This window comes from Perna viridis, chromosome 8, assembly GCF_037379345.1.
Source record: "Perna viridis isolate PV_CMFRI_1.1 ecotype Kerala chromosome 8, ASM3737934v1, whole genome shotgun sequence".
NCBI classification, from domain to species: Eukaryota; Metazoa; Mollusca; class Bivalvia; order Mytilida; family Mytilidae; genus Perna; species Perna viridis.
The window spans coordinates 27532213-27547446 of record NC_142452.1 but is presented as its reverse complement, the minus strand read 5'-3'; the positions used below and the strand labels follow the sequence as shown (position 1 = coordinate 27547446).

Genomic DNA, 15234 nt, shown 5'->3' with positions numbered 1-15234 from the left:
TTTCTCCAAATATAAACTTATGCTTTTTAATCAGGCATTCCATATAGTACATTATCAGTCGGACATTTGTAGCGGTTACAACGCTCCTGTCAAAAAATCACTGGGTAACAAACAGAAAAAAATGTTGAATCAATCTGAACATAATATTGTTTGAAATTTGTACTTTTTGAAGAAGGAGCTTGTGTTGAAAAAATCGTCTTCAATGCCCACCGCTTAATATTGAAATAAATACAGATGCAGCTAATAAATTTTGGATTATTACTTCCTGCAGATCAGAACGGCAACCGTCAATGATACAATATATTGGTGAAATTTAAACATTTTAATTAGGAAAGCTGTATAATAAGGAACTAAATGGCTGGGTTTGACAGTTAACACGTGGACGGATTGATCACAAGTCAATTATATGATATCGTCGATTTTTAGCCATTTAACCGTTCAGTTGACAATAAAAATCATTTTCCACCGTCTGCAATGAATGGGTCTGAATTATATTGAAAATATTTCCTATTGAACGCAACCCGGCGCTTTGATGTTCATTAACATACGTTTTCATTTTCATTAAGCAGATAGACATCTTGACAGCCTCGAATGTGGCTATTATACCCTAAAATATTATAGGAAATTACATTTTTCTCAGTAATCCGTTTTTACATCTTTTTCTGTAGCAAAGAATATCAGTGTTGATTGGCAACAAAGTATAGTTTCATCTCTAACAGAAAATTAGAAAACCCACAAATACCAAATCATCACGCTTGTGTCCGGAAAGAAAAGACTTTTAATATTTTTCAAATTAGTTTCATGAATAATAAGTCGTATAAAATGTTTCTGATGGTGTTTGGTAATCTCCGCTGACTGGGGTTGTATAAGTACGGGTTTACTCTACATCTAGTCAGAGAATTGGACTTGGAAAATCAAAAAGCTATTTAAAAAATCAACACAACAGTGAGCACTGTTACGTGTTTTGAAATAAACTATCTAAGTATTCGTGGGTGCCACTTATCATGTTTTTTTTATTACTTCAATTATGCCATGTTTCCCCAGCTATTTCGTACCATATAAGTCATTTTGACATAAAATGCGGAAGTTTCTCATCTGCAATGTGACGGATGCCGTTGGCGGAGCAGGGCATACTCCCTTCGGCTCCTGCGTATGGGGTGTTCATATCGCAACTCATACGTTATGCCAGAGCTTGCCGAAACTACGCAGACTTTTTGTATCGCGCTAGAACTCTAACAAATAGGCTTCTGGAACAGGGTTATCTTGCTACAAGATTGAAGTCATCAATACAGAAGTTTTATGGTCGTCATCATGAACTCGTGGATCGTTATGGTGTATCCATCAGCACCATGAAAACTGATTTATTCAACGGGTCATAGTTTTCCTTTCCTAGTTTGTCTACCACGGACTTGACTTTTTATGAGCAACTCGGCGGGTGTTTCTAGAAAAGCAGAGGACGCTTACCCTACCGGTGCACCTGGTCCATGCTCCCAGTTTTTAGTGGAGTCCGAGTTGCTCATTTACTTTTGTTATTTTGTATGTATGATTTTAGTTGCTTTGTGTTCTTTGTTGTGTGTGTCTGTTTTCCATGTCTGGTCTTTGTCCCTGGATTGCATTCATTGAATTGTTTCCTTATTTTTGACTCTTCTGTATCTTTTGCCGATATTTTATTGATAATTGCATTCAGCTGAGGGTTTGTGGTGTGCTGTTGGCAAATAAGCGTATCAGATGACATTTCCAGCCAAACAAAGATGTACAGGGTCCACTTAAAATGGTTATAAACCTATCTGTGGGATTTTCCTCGAATCTGCTGCAAATTTCGACCAACAGAATTTGAAGATTTTAGTCTGAAATAAGGAAAGTAAATTTTGATATGAAATGTCCTCAACGGGAGATCTCATTCCTATATAAATCATGACATCATAGCGAAAAACATTACTTTAAAAAAATTAAAATGTGACGTCAACAAGGCGTTGTTCTACGTATTGTTGATTCCACGTTTTTTGTTTTTGTTTTTGTTTGTTTTTGTATTTTTTTTGGGAAATTAAGTATAAAGTATTGTCATAACTCACCTAAGTAGCAGAAACAAGGATAAGTTAGCTAGTTCCCATAGATACCGCCATTTTTTACCTTCACTACGCTTCAGTATATAGACAGTCCACAGGGACTAGCGTTTGCCCCACCCACTTTTGGAAATAAGGGACTAAAAGTTGGAATGGTGTTATCATTGGAATTGATAGGAAAAGTTTATAGTTGATCCGATTTTTATGATGTCAATCTGTTCCTTTTGAAATTCTGTCCCAATTATTTTTACACAGTAAGTATAACCAATAATTTATATGTAATTATCAATATTAAACTTCTTGTTTTAACCATTTTAGTGTTTTAAAATGGGGTACAATATTGGGCGACACCTTGGCAATAAAATCAACCGTTATTTTTGTTCCTTTGAATCTTTTGACACTGGATTCTTTATGAAAATCCCTGCCTGCATTTTTCAATTAGACTTCAGATTATCTCTTACATTGGATGTTTGGTTTATCATTTGTATACCGGTTTATTCAGGGTCGTCTGCTGAATACAGCCAGGTTTCACTGAAGTTAGATATTTTTATGTATTTATGTATGCTGCAATTTTTAGCAACTGGAACTGAATGGCCCTTTTAATCTATCACATCCTAAAGTGAACAATCAAAATTTACAGCTAGAGTTTACCGTTCCTATTTGTGCTACGTAGTCAGCCAAAGAAATGAGTTTTTTTTTACAGCAATATCTACCAAAGCCAAGTTTCAACCGTTGTACAAAAGTAATCCACTGGATAAGTCTAGTACTAATCAAGTTATCCACTGGAAAAATATTTATTATACGGATGAAATTTGAAACAATTTAGCAAAGGTTCAAGAGCATTTTACAGCGAAACCAATTAGAGCTTGTTTATTTGGCACATGTTTTGTTACTGTTTATTTGGCACATGTTTTGTTCCTGTTTATTTGGCACGTTTTGTTCCTGTTTATTTGGCACATGTTTTGTTACTGTTTATTTGGCACATGTTTTGTTACTGTTTATTTGGCACATGTTTTGTTACTGTTTATTTGGCACATGTTTTGTTCCTGTTTATTTGGCACATGTTTTGTTCCTGTTTATTTGGCACATGTTTTGTTCCTGTTTATTTGGCACATGTTTTGTTAGTTTATTTGGCACATGTTTTGTTCCTGTTTATTTGGCACATGTTTTGTTACATGTCCTTTAAAAATGACCTTCCAATGGAGAGCAAAATCATGGTCACAAAAGACATATGGTCTTAATACACAGGTTAATTTTACACACATTGTGTTACATAGAAATATTCTAACGAAAGTCTTTTTAAGAAAAAGTTACAACATACAGGAAATTAGATGTATTTAACTCGATCAAGTCATCGTCGAGTATTCTGCTCTGAGGAAGACTCACACTCAATACCGGTAGTAAGTTTTTAGCCCCACTTAGAAAAAAATGAGAAATAACAGTCAACAGTATACAACCAATATATGCCCTTCATGAGGAAGTATCGTCATGTATACTACAAATAAAGGGCTTCTACAGGAACCATACTTCCTTGATACATCCCTTTACAGCGAGTTAACCTCATGGAATTAAGTAAGTCTTTCCTTGTTTAAACGAATAGTACTATAACTTGGTGAAATGTTTTTTTTAGGTAATACTCCAGCTAAGAATCATGCAAAATGTGGGCCTACATTTTTTTATTTTTGATATTTTGTTCAAAATGTCATAGTAAACCGAAAGTAGCATGTGGCTTTTCATATAACCCTTGTTCATAGGAGATAAACATTATATAGAATGCACTGTGGAATTCAAAATTAATGGAGATAACTCTGTAAATGACCTTAAAATACAATAGAAACTGTTGGATTTTCAATATGGGTTATCTCCTAAGAGCAGACAGATTAGAATGAATAATTATACATTTCATCATATAGACCTATAAAGCAACTTATTAACAAAAATAAAAATATGTAGCCTTTCTTTTACAGAATTTGCATGATTCTTAAAAAAGGCTGCTACTGGAGTAGTTACCATAGACAATTTACAAGGTCATATCATGTCAAAGGGCGTTGTAATATATAAATTAATAAAATAGAAAGTTTGAATCTTCTTGTCAATTGTACAGTTATACTGCCTAAGGATTGTCCTTTAAACAAGGTAAGACCAACTATATCCTGTAAAGTTAACTATATTAATTACTTTTGTAGATATTGAAAATTCTGTGAAGGGATGGACAAATGGACAACAGTGTTTTAGGTAGACTTTTGTAGAAACAGCAATCCTGGATGTTGTACATGTACACTTGTTTCAACTTTCAGGTTCATAGTCAGAACAGTGGCCTCATGAATATTTTTCAACATATCAATATGACTATTTCTGCCATTGTGTTTTTCTTTTAAATGAGAAAACAACAATTATACAATGTTAATTTGTTTTATTCAACAAAGAAGGACTAGATAAGATAATCACCTGATGGGCTCAATATATATACATCAGAAAAAAATCAACATGAAAATATGTACAATAAAGGACTAGCTTCATTAGTGACTAATTGTATAATGCTGCTTGGTTACAATGTTTCCAAGGAAGTGGAACATTAATTCATATTTATAGCCCTGACATTTTAATGGGTGATATATGGAGTGAACCTGGATATAAGGATCTTGCCTGGGTTTCATAAAAATCTTCAATTGAAAATTTCCTCAAATGTCTGAGTTTTCTAAAAATATTTGATTTCAAACAAAATAGTTGGTTGAAATTTGAATTGAACATAGAAATGATAAAATTCTTAATTTGAGACTTATTTTTATTGAAACCAGGCCCAGGATATACATTTATAAAGAATGGGATTAAATTGGATTTTAAGTTCACCGAGATTTTAAAATGAAGTCTGGATAAAGCATATTCAATAAAATATTGCATTTTGTACCAAAGCAAATATCTTGAACCGTTTAAGGAGGTAGACCTAGGGTAAGGGACATAACTCTTGAAATCAATGATTTGTTTGTATCATATTCAATTTCACCAAAGCCTTTCAAGCTTTCATTTGAAACAGAATGAAATCAATCCAAGTTACTTTGATGCTTACATGACATTGATGTAAAATGCTGACTACAAACATTCCAATGATGTGTAAGAGTTGTGTCCCTTACCCTAGGTCTACCTCCTTAAAACAAATGAAAGGATTTACCAGTAAAAACTGGAGGTCCCACACATTTTTAACCCCACAATTTTTTTTGGAGTAGAATGTATTTTGACATGCATATTCTTCCAGTTAAGATAATTAAAAATAAAATTAAAAGATTTGAAAAACATTTACAACGGTAAAAATATAGTTTTCATATTTTACACCATTAAAGCTCATTAACAAGAAAAGATATTATCAAATCATTTCTAAGAAAAAGATACCATAACTGTTTACACTTTGTCTAATTACTCAGAACAAAGAGTTGTTTAAATAATTATAATATTAAACTTTTTCTATTACCAGATAAACTACTAGTTATTGACCATGGTTGACCATGGTGCAAAGCATTTCCGACCATGGTTTAACCATGGTTATCAATGATGAGCAAAGGAAACCATTATCAACCATGGTTACATTTTGGTAGGGGTAGAATGAGGAATTATTGACTTGATAAAATGGTGAGAGGGAACATGAAACACTTCTAAAACCTAAATGACTAGTCATTTAAAAGGATAAATATAAAAACAAAACATACATTAATAATCTGGAATGTTGTATAAACATAAACACACTTTCCATAATTCATAATTAACTTTGGACATCTTTCCAAAGAAGAATGATACATAAATAAAGATATTTATAAATAATTGTTCAAGCACTAAAAGTATGAAAAACAAAGTAACAAAACTTTTTTTTTGGATTTCAATTCAAAAGCTGCATTTCCTATTTATAGATCTTTTCATTATAAAATGTATTTACAGTGGAACCTGACTAAACCAAACCCTTTCAAACTTTAATATTTGTTCCATTTAGAAAGGTGTTTGTTTTACAAAGGTTTTGGTGTAAAGGGACTTCAAATGTGTTCACTTTAGACAGGTGTACAGATTATACAGGGTTCTGTTTGGACAGGTTTCATCATATACATACAATGATAAAACAAAGGGTCTTTCATACAATATTTGTCTATTTACATTACCAGACTAAAAATTATGACAAGTGTCATATATAGGAAAATATTTGTGGAAGTAAAATTTCTTTCTCTCAGGGTATTTTTCTTTTATAATTGGTATATAATTGTTTTTGGCATGTTTATATCCAGTCCTCAAATAAGATGCCAATTAAACCAAAATGAAAAATAGATTACAAGTTTCATATATATCCATCACTTCATACCTGTTAACCTGTGGAGCAGTTCATGCCCACTGACACTGTCTCAAGTGAGAGAATTTTCGTAAATGCATTTTTTAATGTAAAAAAATAATTATTTTGATTTTTTTAAAAGAAAATATAGCACACAGTTTTAACTAAAAACCTCCAACAAGTCTTAGAAATTTCTTTTCATTTTCATTGATTTTGTGGGAGTCTCACCCTATGTTAATTATCTTATTTTGCATATACATACTTCATCTTTTTTCAAATTAACACCCCAAATTTAATGTCATCATTTGATTTCTCTTCACCTTTAGTTTTCTGTCCAAACTTTATCAGCAATTCAAATTCCATTTTTAATTTCAAATTAAACTAAACCCTTCCCCTTCCCACAAAAAAAAAAAAACAAATTTACCAAATTTATGGTATATACCTGTGAATGTAATTACGTAATTAAATTTTATGTTCAAAAGGTCTTGTTATATCATTTATGAATTATGACATAATAATCTACAAACATAAGGAAAGATACCACACATGACTATATTCATGAAACAAAACCTTACACTCAAGTGTTCACTTACGATACAATACCTTACACTAAAGTGTTCACTTACGATACAATACCTTACACTAAAGTGTTCACTTATGATACAATACCTTACATGAAAGTGTTCATGTATAATACAATACTTTACACTAAAGTGTTCACATATGACACAATACTGTGCACTAAAGTGTTCATGTTCAGGTGTGGTATTCTTCCTGTGGAAACAGGTGGGAGTCAACACATGGACTATATTTGTTTTTAATATTTACAAAAAACTACCATGACATTTATATACATTCCCTTATAGATTTCATGAGGCAATAGTTGATCTGAAATATGAACAAATTGATGGTCAGTCTTAGTTACAATCTAACTGCATTCAGCATGGAATTTGGAATGAAATATAAAACCTTCTTGGACATGGTCATACCTCATTTAGGCATGAGGATATGCAATAGATGGATATTGTCAGTCTGTAAGAATCAGTGGTTCTTTTCACAAAAAAATTGTAAGTGTATACTTAGTCAGAAGTTATGACGTCATAATAAATCAAAGTATTGTGACGTCACAACTTATGACTAATTTTACAGTTACGATTTTTTTGTGAAAAGGACCACTGGCAGTGGGTGAAATATAGTATGAAATATTCCACTGCTTTGACAGAATTATATGACTATTAAAAATCAGAATCTAGGAAAAAAGACATTATTTTCCATATAACTTTGTTAAAATGAGTTAAAACTTATTCAAATGCATAGCAAAATTCAGGGACAAATAAATCTGTCTAAAATCTCTATTTTCTAACATTCTTGTGAAAAATTTTCTAACATATTAAGTAATGGAGAGATAAAATAGCGACCATTTAAAATAGAGAAGACTTCTTGAGTAAAATGATATTGTCAGATCAGTGGATTTTTGACATGCATGTGTCAGACATTTTCCATTTTGCCTGATTCTTACAAAAACTTTAACTTAAGACTTCATGGAACTTTTACATGATTTCCATTTAATTATTTTATGAGTTATAGTATCAATGGTTGTAAAGTCTATAAAAACTTACATCAAAAGTTCATGCCTAACCCAGACTGGTTGTACAATAAAAGAAAAACTTGATTCTATCAAATTATATTACTTTACTGGCTTCATTCATACTTGACAGGACTTAATTTAGCAATATCTATATAAATCAGTAAACAAAAGTCAAAACTGATGAAAAATTGATTTCATGAAGTAAATATTGCTGACTCTTGCTTGTTTTTTATTTTTCCAAATAGCTGAACAGCAAAAATCTTATGCCAAGGTTTAAAGACGGACAATCAACTTTTACCACATTAAATTCTATATTTTATGACATATTATACTTTTGCCATGAACTTAACTCATTCATTCATTCAAACAAAAAATAAAAGAGTCCAGTGTTTTAAAGTTCAAAGATACATACATAATTTACTCATTCAAACATTCACACATCAACTTTGAATAATGCCTAAGAAAGATATGTTCACTGTACAAATATTCGAAATAACATTAGTATAGGCAAATGCTATTTTTACTGAAGATGTTTGATGTTTGACAAAAAATGATCTAAGTAACATACAGGTATGTCCACCTCTATCATTAAAAATATTCAATCTCAAAACAGAAATGACTAAAATAAAAAAAAAGTCTTGAACAATCTGTATATCCAGTTAACAAAAATGGCCAACTACAATGAGCTAGGGCTTGGACTGCCGTAACCGCTCGATAAATCGTCACTTAAACTCTGAGTCTGTCTTTTGATCTGTGTTAATGCATTATAATTGAATGGCATGTTAGCAAAAACCATTCTCTCTTCATAGTCATATTCACAGAGAATTTTGTTATCACAAAGGTAAAACTTGTCTCCGACACAGAACCTGGAAGAGAAATAAAAGTAATTATTGATTACAGGTACAATTAAACCACATACAATAATAATGTTCAAGAGAATTACAGGTATAATTACAGCACATACAATAATAATGTTCAGGAGATACATTTGGTCGTTCTTTGATTAATGTCAACAGAGAAGAAGATCTAAATTTTCTTATCCTTCCACAGGTGTTTAAATCGAAATAAAAATCTCCTTGTCTATTGTAAGGTACCTTAAGCTTAAGTAACTTCATACCTGTTAACCCTCCCACATTAGGGAGGGGGACTCTTAAAAAATCATTGAAAAATAAAGAATCTCCTACATAAAAATGTAAACAAATTGTGGGATACTTCTGGTTATTATTACTAATGGAACATCTTCTGTGAAAAATACTAAACAATTGAGTTCTTACATAAACAAAATTTTCTTTTACATGAAATCTCCCATATGAGACAGTGTCAATGAGGGAAAATCTCCCGTATTTGCTCTTCCACAGGTTAATAAGTAAGGGTAACTTGCTTGACTAGAGTGTACATGTATTAACTCTCATTCCATATCACTCCAATTGCAACAGACTGATGTAATGATCTTTTTTTTGCTCAAGAATTAGCAAATTAAAAACCACTTACAAAAATAAATGCAGATGTAAGTAGGTATAAAGTTATCGTCTGAAATCTTGGAAATTTAACCCCCTTTTTTATGCTGAAGTCAAGAACTAAAAAAGTAAAGTTGGAAATTCGCAAAAATTCAGAGATCTCATGTTAATGGAAAGTTAAAATTGGAAACTTATGACAGCATTTTTGAGTTTGTGTCCCAAAATAGAAAATTCCCTTTTTTATTATTGCCTATATGAAAAAAAAACACCCTTACTCCAACTGGAGAGGAGACAGATTGAACTTTGGGTATGATTCCAATAGAAAAGTGACAAAAATCCTGTTGTGAGCAAGAAATGGAAATCCATTCTTGAAGTCAATTCATAAACCTAAAAAGGACTTAATTAAGGACAATAGAAATATACAGTATATCAGTTTTATGAAAATTGCCCAAAAAAATTCTTGAGTTAATATATCCAAAGTATGAAGGACAGATGTAAAAATGGGACGTCCCATGTCTCTGTAAAAATGGGATGTCCCATGTCTCTAAAAATGGACATATAAGAAATATTGCCCTGATTATACATTATCTGCAAATGAATTTCCACTACAATCAAATAACCATTGCAAAAGTATGGTAATCATTCCAGATTTTTGGCATCATCCAAAATAAAAAAAAAAACAAAAAAAAATAAAAAAAACAAACAAATATGCAATACTGAAATAATTTAAAGAGAGTAAACTGTTTTCCTTTGGGAAAATATAAATTGTACAACTCACATCAGCATTTGAAAACAATAATTGACTTGTGAAATATGCAAACTTCATGAACCAAGTCAGGTTTAATTCACATGCACACAGATAAGTACTGTTAACTGCTTATGAAATTAAATATGAATTTATAAATTACATAACTAGAGAAAATCTTTGCGTAGATCTTGTAAATTATTGTAAGTTCACATCAGTCTTTACCTATGATTGCACTGTTGACAGGCAAAGCATTCCAAATGATAGACGTTACTTTTAGCTCTCATTACCATCTCAAAGGCTGGAATCATTTTACTGCATGCTGCACAGTAACCTGTTGTACCAAATAACCTGCAGTATAAATGGTTTTAAAGTAAAACAGAATTTTATTTATTTATTTATTTTTTTTTTTTGGGGGAGGGGGAGGGGGGGGGGGGGGTACTTAGATAGGCAGCTTGTCACTGTCAAGTGAATATATGTTAGAAACCTTATATCGACAGAAACAGAATATTTCTCAATGAGATCAACTAGATATTAGAAATAAAACATTTTTAGTAAGTGAATGAGACATATTTTTTATATGCTTGGTCTAAAATCTTGCGTATCAAGCAAAAAAAAAATGTACATCAAAAAAGTCAGAATAGTCGCTACCAGCTCTGACATACCTTAATTAACAACCGAGAATCAATATTAACATCATATGGGGGTATATTTAAAATCTGGTCTGGAACATGAATCAGCCTCGATGAAACATGGCCTTAACTACTCCAAGACATCATTCTACATACAATAAACAGCTGCATATTAAGCACATATCCTGTATAGCAGGTTATTTTGGCAGGTTTAAAATTTGACAATATGAGGCAAAAAATTGTTGATTCTAATATGGGTGGATGCTAAGTGGTGTACTAAGTATTAAAGCTGGAGTAAGTATTTCCTGGGATTTACTTTGGCGCTTTTAGACAGAACACTAAAATACACCAAATTAATTACCCACTATATGGAATGTCAATCCTCCCACTTAATGGTTTATGGTGTTCAGATTATGAAAGTAAAGTTGAAATAGTGCTGCATTCCAACAATTTTTAAAACAACTTGACATTTGAATACCATTACATACTTAAAAATTGTGTGAACCCGGTAATTAAAAAAAAGTCATCTCATAATGAAGGATAAATCTGCACATAAATAGGAAGAAAAATCTCCACTTAAATGAAAGTTTATCTACAAAATAGCAGTCATAATCTCCTGATAAGTAAAAAATAAAATCTCACCTTAAATAATCTCTCCTACATAACAACAGGTTAGCCTTGGCAAACAATGTAGACCCAACTTCTCCAAGACGACAATCACAACATGAGCATTTGAGACAGTCCTCATGCCAGTATTGGTCCATGGCCTTTAACATGTACCGTTCTGTGATCTCTTTCTTACAGCCTGTACATTCCTGTTTAGATATCAGGTTGGACGCTTCCTGTGATATCTGCATTTGACCTGAAAAAAGAAAAAAAAAACCATGTCATTTCATGCGATATTTTAACATATTTTTTACACATGTTTGTGACTTGTTTTAAGACCACTGAATGAATAACAATGATCAGAATATGAATATAATTCATGAACTTAATTAAAATTTTTTTCATCTAATTTGTTTCTTTACAGTGACTTCCTTAATATATCACTGATAACACAACTACAACAATTGGCAAAGCTTTTACAGCACAAACAATGACAATTTCATGAGATAAATTTGCTCTTCCCTTGATAGGATGAGCATTACATGATGAACTTTCTTTTGTCTAAGGAAGACCTGAACTCTTTTCCATGAATATCATCATTGTATGCACTATAGCAATTATAAATAAATTCTACCACAGGTGATTCTGGAACTGTTAGTAATTCTTGAAAGAAAATCTTGAATGTGGGAATCATAGCTTTGTTAGGAATTTTAAACAACTGAAGTATGTGTAAAGGGTCACGTACATCCCTTATTCAATTTTTCACAACTTTTGAAAGTTTTGAAATAGATTTGCTAATTAAGTTAATGCATTAAAGTAGTCAAACCAATAAATGCAAAGGGCAGTAGTCATGAAGGAATTGTCCCACTTGATATTTATAAAATTTCACAATAAATCATTCATTTAATGAAAAAAAGGTATAAGTTATGGAAAGTAACTACAGTAATCATAACAGTTCAGTTTAATTCTTATTTAATAGCACTACACATAAGAATCATGCAAAATGTGATTCATGGTTGGAAAGCCTACATATTTTTATTTTGGATATTTTGATTAAAACATCATAGTGAACAGAAAGTAACATGTAGCTTTTCATAAAACCCTTGTTCAAAGGAGATAAAAATTATAAAGAATGTACTGAAGAATTCATAATTAAGGAAGATAACTCTGTAAATATCACTAAAATAAAATAGAAACTATTGCATTTCCATGTGGAGTATCTCTTAAGAGCAGACAAATTAGAATGAATTAATTATACATTTCATCATATAGACCTATAGGGCAACTTTATAATACAAATGAAATATGTATACTTTTTTGAGATGTATCACATTTTACAGTTTGCATGATTCTTAGAAAGACTGATACTTAAGTGACAGTCTTTCTAAAAATCATGTAATTAATCCATGTCAACCCCTGTTCAGAAACAGTTACTGATCAAGTGTCAGTTTTTCATTTGGTTGTAGCACCTTCGAGATAAAAATTATATTGTACATGAAACTGCCACTCTGCAAGAGCTATTGTTATGGTTTGGTTTGATTTGGTTGATTTCAGTGGGAGATGAATGATTTTCAAAAAGTGTGCAGATCTGAATGCAGTATGTGAAAGTGTAGCATATGTAAATAGACATCTTAGGTGGTTTTTTCTTCAGCATGAATTACTTTACTATAGACAGTGTCTGAGTTTTATGAAGACTGGTACTTAAAACATTTTGCATGGGATCATTTTACTACTGATAACTTTATATAAACAGTCTATTTTTTTTCTCAACTTTCCTAACTCAATCCTGTCATACTTAAAAATATTCTCATATCACTATAATGGGAAATACTGGATAAATTAAAGAAATTTTGAAATTTGCCTAATATAAAGACATATCATAACCCTTGCATGATACTTAGGTGAACATGTATTTCAAGTACATGAGTCTCAACAAAAATGAAGTTCAACAATTGTTGATGCATATTCAAAATATTCTGTATCCTGGCTTTAATATGAATTTTCTTTGGAAATTTTTGATTAGTCTAAAATCAGGGGATTTAAAAGTTCCCTAAAGTCAGAGTCAATATGAAGATGAAGCAGCCATCTTTTGGCTTTTCAGAATGCTTAAATCTGTTGTTGGTTGGTGTTATTGCTGTTTTTAGACCCCGTACGATAGCTAAAGTATGAACTTGCTGGGGGTGGGGGTGGGGTCCTTATAGTGGTCATCAGTCCCATTGCTGCTTGGTGCCTACACTTTCATTTATAAATTGTTATGCCCTTGACATGGCAAACAGCTAAAACAATCTTGATAATTGTGTGACTTTATATCTTTCAATAGGAATAAACAGAAATATGATCAAATACTAGAATCATTTAGGACCATAATGTGTGAACTGTAGGGAAACTACAGTGAGAAGAATTGAAAAGTTAGTGTAAGACTCAAAAGGAGAACTTAAGTGGGAATCTTCTGAGAATTTGTTTGGGAATCCAAGGAGAAATTGTGAGGGAATCAAAAGGAGCACTAAAGTGGGAATCATATGAGATTTGGGAGAACTGGTGTGGGAAACTTTAACAAAAATGATATTGGAATCACATAGGGACTTGGTGTGGGAATCATAGGAATATTGGTGTATGAATCGCAAGAGATCTAGAGACAGATTTACAGGATAATTATTTTGAAGTGTTGAAAAGTGGAAGTGCACGATTTCAGTAATATGAAAAATCATCAAGTACATATGGTCCCATGCCACGCTACAAAATTTCAGCAAAATGCAATAGAGGATTCAATATAGTGTTCACAATGTATCTGGAAAGTTGCAGAAACAATAGCAGACTATTAATATGTCCACCTGTGATGTTGAGGCAGGGGACAAAAATTGCTCTCCCCCCATTATCAAACATAAATGTATATTGCCTAAAGACACAGCCTGCCATTCCACAAATATCCCTGACAATTCCCTAACAAGACAATAGTAAAAAAAACCTACATCTGCTTGATTAAATAAAATAAACTAACCTGTTTCCACCAACATCCAGAGAAAATTTAGAGAAAACACATCCTCATTATAACTATGTAATTATACCTAATTTAATCCCTATTTATCATTTACAGGCAAATTAATGCCCCAAAAATGTCATAAGCTTAATGGAACTGTTTGTACAGAGTGCATATGGCTAATGTTTTTAGTGTGAAGTGATTCGGCTGGGAGGAGTACTAGAAAACCTTGTAATTAATAAACCAGAAATGAAATATGAAAATGTAGTTTGTTTGTGCCAGGTGTCGTAAGTTAACTGTACTTAGATAATGAAGATGTTTTCACTAAATCATATTTAATCGGCTTTAACATGCATGTCAAATTTCTCACATTATTTTGTACTCAATTTGGCTTTTAGAACTAATAAATGGATTTTTAACAACACACATTCACCTGCCACAGTTGGAAAATTCATTAATGCATTTTAACTATAAGCCCCTTCTGTGGATAATTGCTTGGAGTTACAACAGGCATTGCTATTTACATGTGCACTTGTAACATATACTTGATACATACTGAAATAATGAGAGAAATGGATCAAAGATTAAAAAAATGGGAGCACAGGAACCAAGTACCTGAAGGCAGACATGTGTTTTTTGTCTATTTTATTCATTTTTGTATTAAACTATATCAAATTTCATGTAAATGAATATTAAAATTGGCATTCCCCTGGAATTAAGACAATATTACTGGACATAGACTTGCCTTATGGCTGCTCAGATGAAAGTACATTATCTATCAGATGTCCGAACAAAATACCGTGAACCACCTTCCTTCATGTACATTTGTTCAGATATTAGTACATTTGTACTTATCCAAA

At 31.8% G+C, this 15234-nt stretch overlaps 1 protein-coding gene across 7 annotated transcripts in view; it reads right to left on the bottom strand.

Annotated features, from left to right (window-relative positions):
* Positions 1 to 4456: 4456 nt before the first annotated feature.
* The window catches only part of LOC148610058 (LIM domain only protein 3-like), a 101069-nt gene continuing 90291 nt past the window's right edge, over positions 4457 to 15234 (bottom strand). For 6 of the 7 annotated variants that reach the window (XM_088542037.1, XM_088542041.1, XM_088542039.1 and 3 more), the window contains 3 exons: positions 11434 to 11653; positions 10385 to 10510; positions 4457 to 8823 (listed from right to left, as the gene is read on the bottom strand). In XM_088542037.1, coding sequence (XP_088398163.1) covers positions 8634 to 8823; positions 10385 to 10510; positions 11434 to 11653 — 536 coding nt within the window. In that variant the 3' untranslated portion in view covers positions 4457 to 8633. Of the gene's footprint in view, positions 8824 to 10384; positions 10511 to 11433; positions 11654 to 14395; positions 14550 to 15234 lie in introns of those variants that run through there. The other variant, XM_088542043.1, reaches the window with a different exon arrangement.